The following is a 769-nucleotide window of genomic DNA, read 5'->3' as shown; positions in this document are numbered from 1 at the left end:
ATATCATATATATATATATGAGAATGTATATATACATATCTTGGACTACATATGTGCCCATTTTCATACTTTCGTAAAAAAGTGCACAATTATATCCCTTTGCTCCAGTAAAGGGGCGCGGGCAGGCTATACTTGTCATCTCGATCAAATAACCGATGGTAACCTCGAGTTTCATGTCGACAGAAACAATCTGAACAAGATGAAAGAAGTGTACAAGAAGACTCGCGCTCTGAAGCTCTTCGCGAAAGGTGGCATCGCCGGCATGTTGACGAAGGCGGAGTGAAGCGGTGTGACGTCATCGGGTGAGCGCGGCAAGACTCCCGTCGAATACCCGTATAGTAAATTGCACGCAATTCTAGTTTTTGAAAAAATTGATCATCATCATCGTCCGTCGTCATCATCATAATCGTCGTCGTCGTCGTCGTCGTCGCCGCCATCGTCGTCATCTTCGTCGTCGTCAAAGTGTTTTTTCCGAGTTTCTTACTGACACAATTACGTCGACGTGATCTAAACATAAACTCGCCGTAATCGGTAACGCGCATGCGCAGATGGATTGTCAATTAGGATTAACAATTCCCTGCAGGGGAGCGTACAATATCGCGGGAGGGAGAGGAGGGGCGGGGAAGGAAGGGAGGGTAAATAAAATTTTTGTAAATCCCCGGGACTTGCCACCGTACGTCTGTCATCCGCGAGTGACGGACGCTGTTTACTTTTAAAAGGGGAGTGAGTGAGGAGGGGGATTAATTGCGGGGATCATTAGGGGGTCTAT

The 769-nt window shown here is 46.7% G+C and overlaps 1 protein-coding gene across 1 annotated transcript in view; it reads left to right on the top strand.

The window, feature by feature from the left end:
• LOC106810083 (WD repeat-containing protein on Y chromosome-like) overlaps positions 1–283 on the top strand; it is a 13,748-nt gene extending 13,465 nt beyond the window's left edge. The window contains exon 6 of the mRNA XM_014813357.1: positions 200–283. Within this exon, the coding sequence (XP_014668843.1) occupies positions 200–283 (84 nt within the window). The remainder of the gene's footprint in view (positions 1–199) is intronic.
• Positions 284–769: the final 486 nt, after the last annotated feature.

Source organism: Priapulus caudatus, unplaced genomic scaffold (assembly GCF_000485595.1).
Source record: "Priapulus caudatus unplaced genomic scaffold, Priapulus_caudatus-5.0.1 Scaffold409, whole genome shotgun sequence".
Lineage (NCBI taxonomy): Eukaryota > Metazoa > Priapulida > Priapulimorpha > Priapulimorphida > Priapulidae > Priapulus > Priapulus caudatus.
This window is presented reverse-complemented; position numbering and strand designations above follow the sequence as displayed.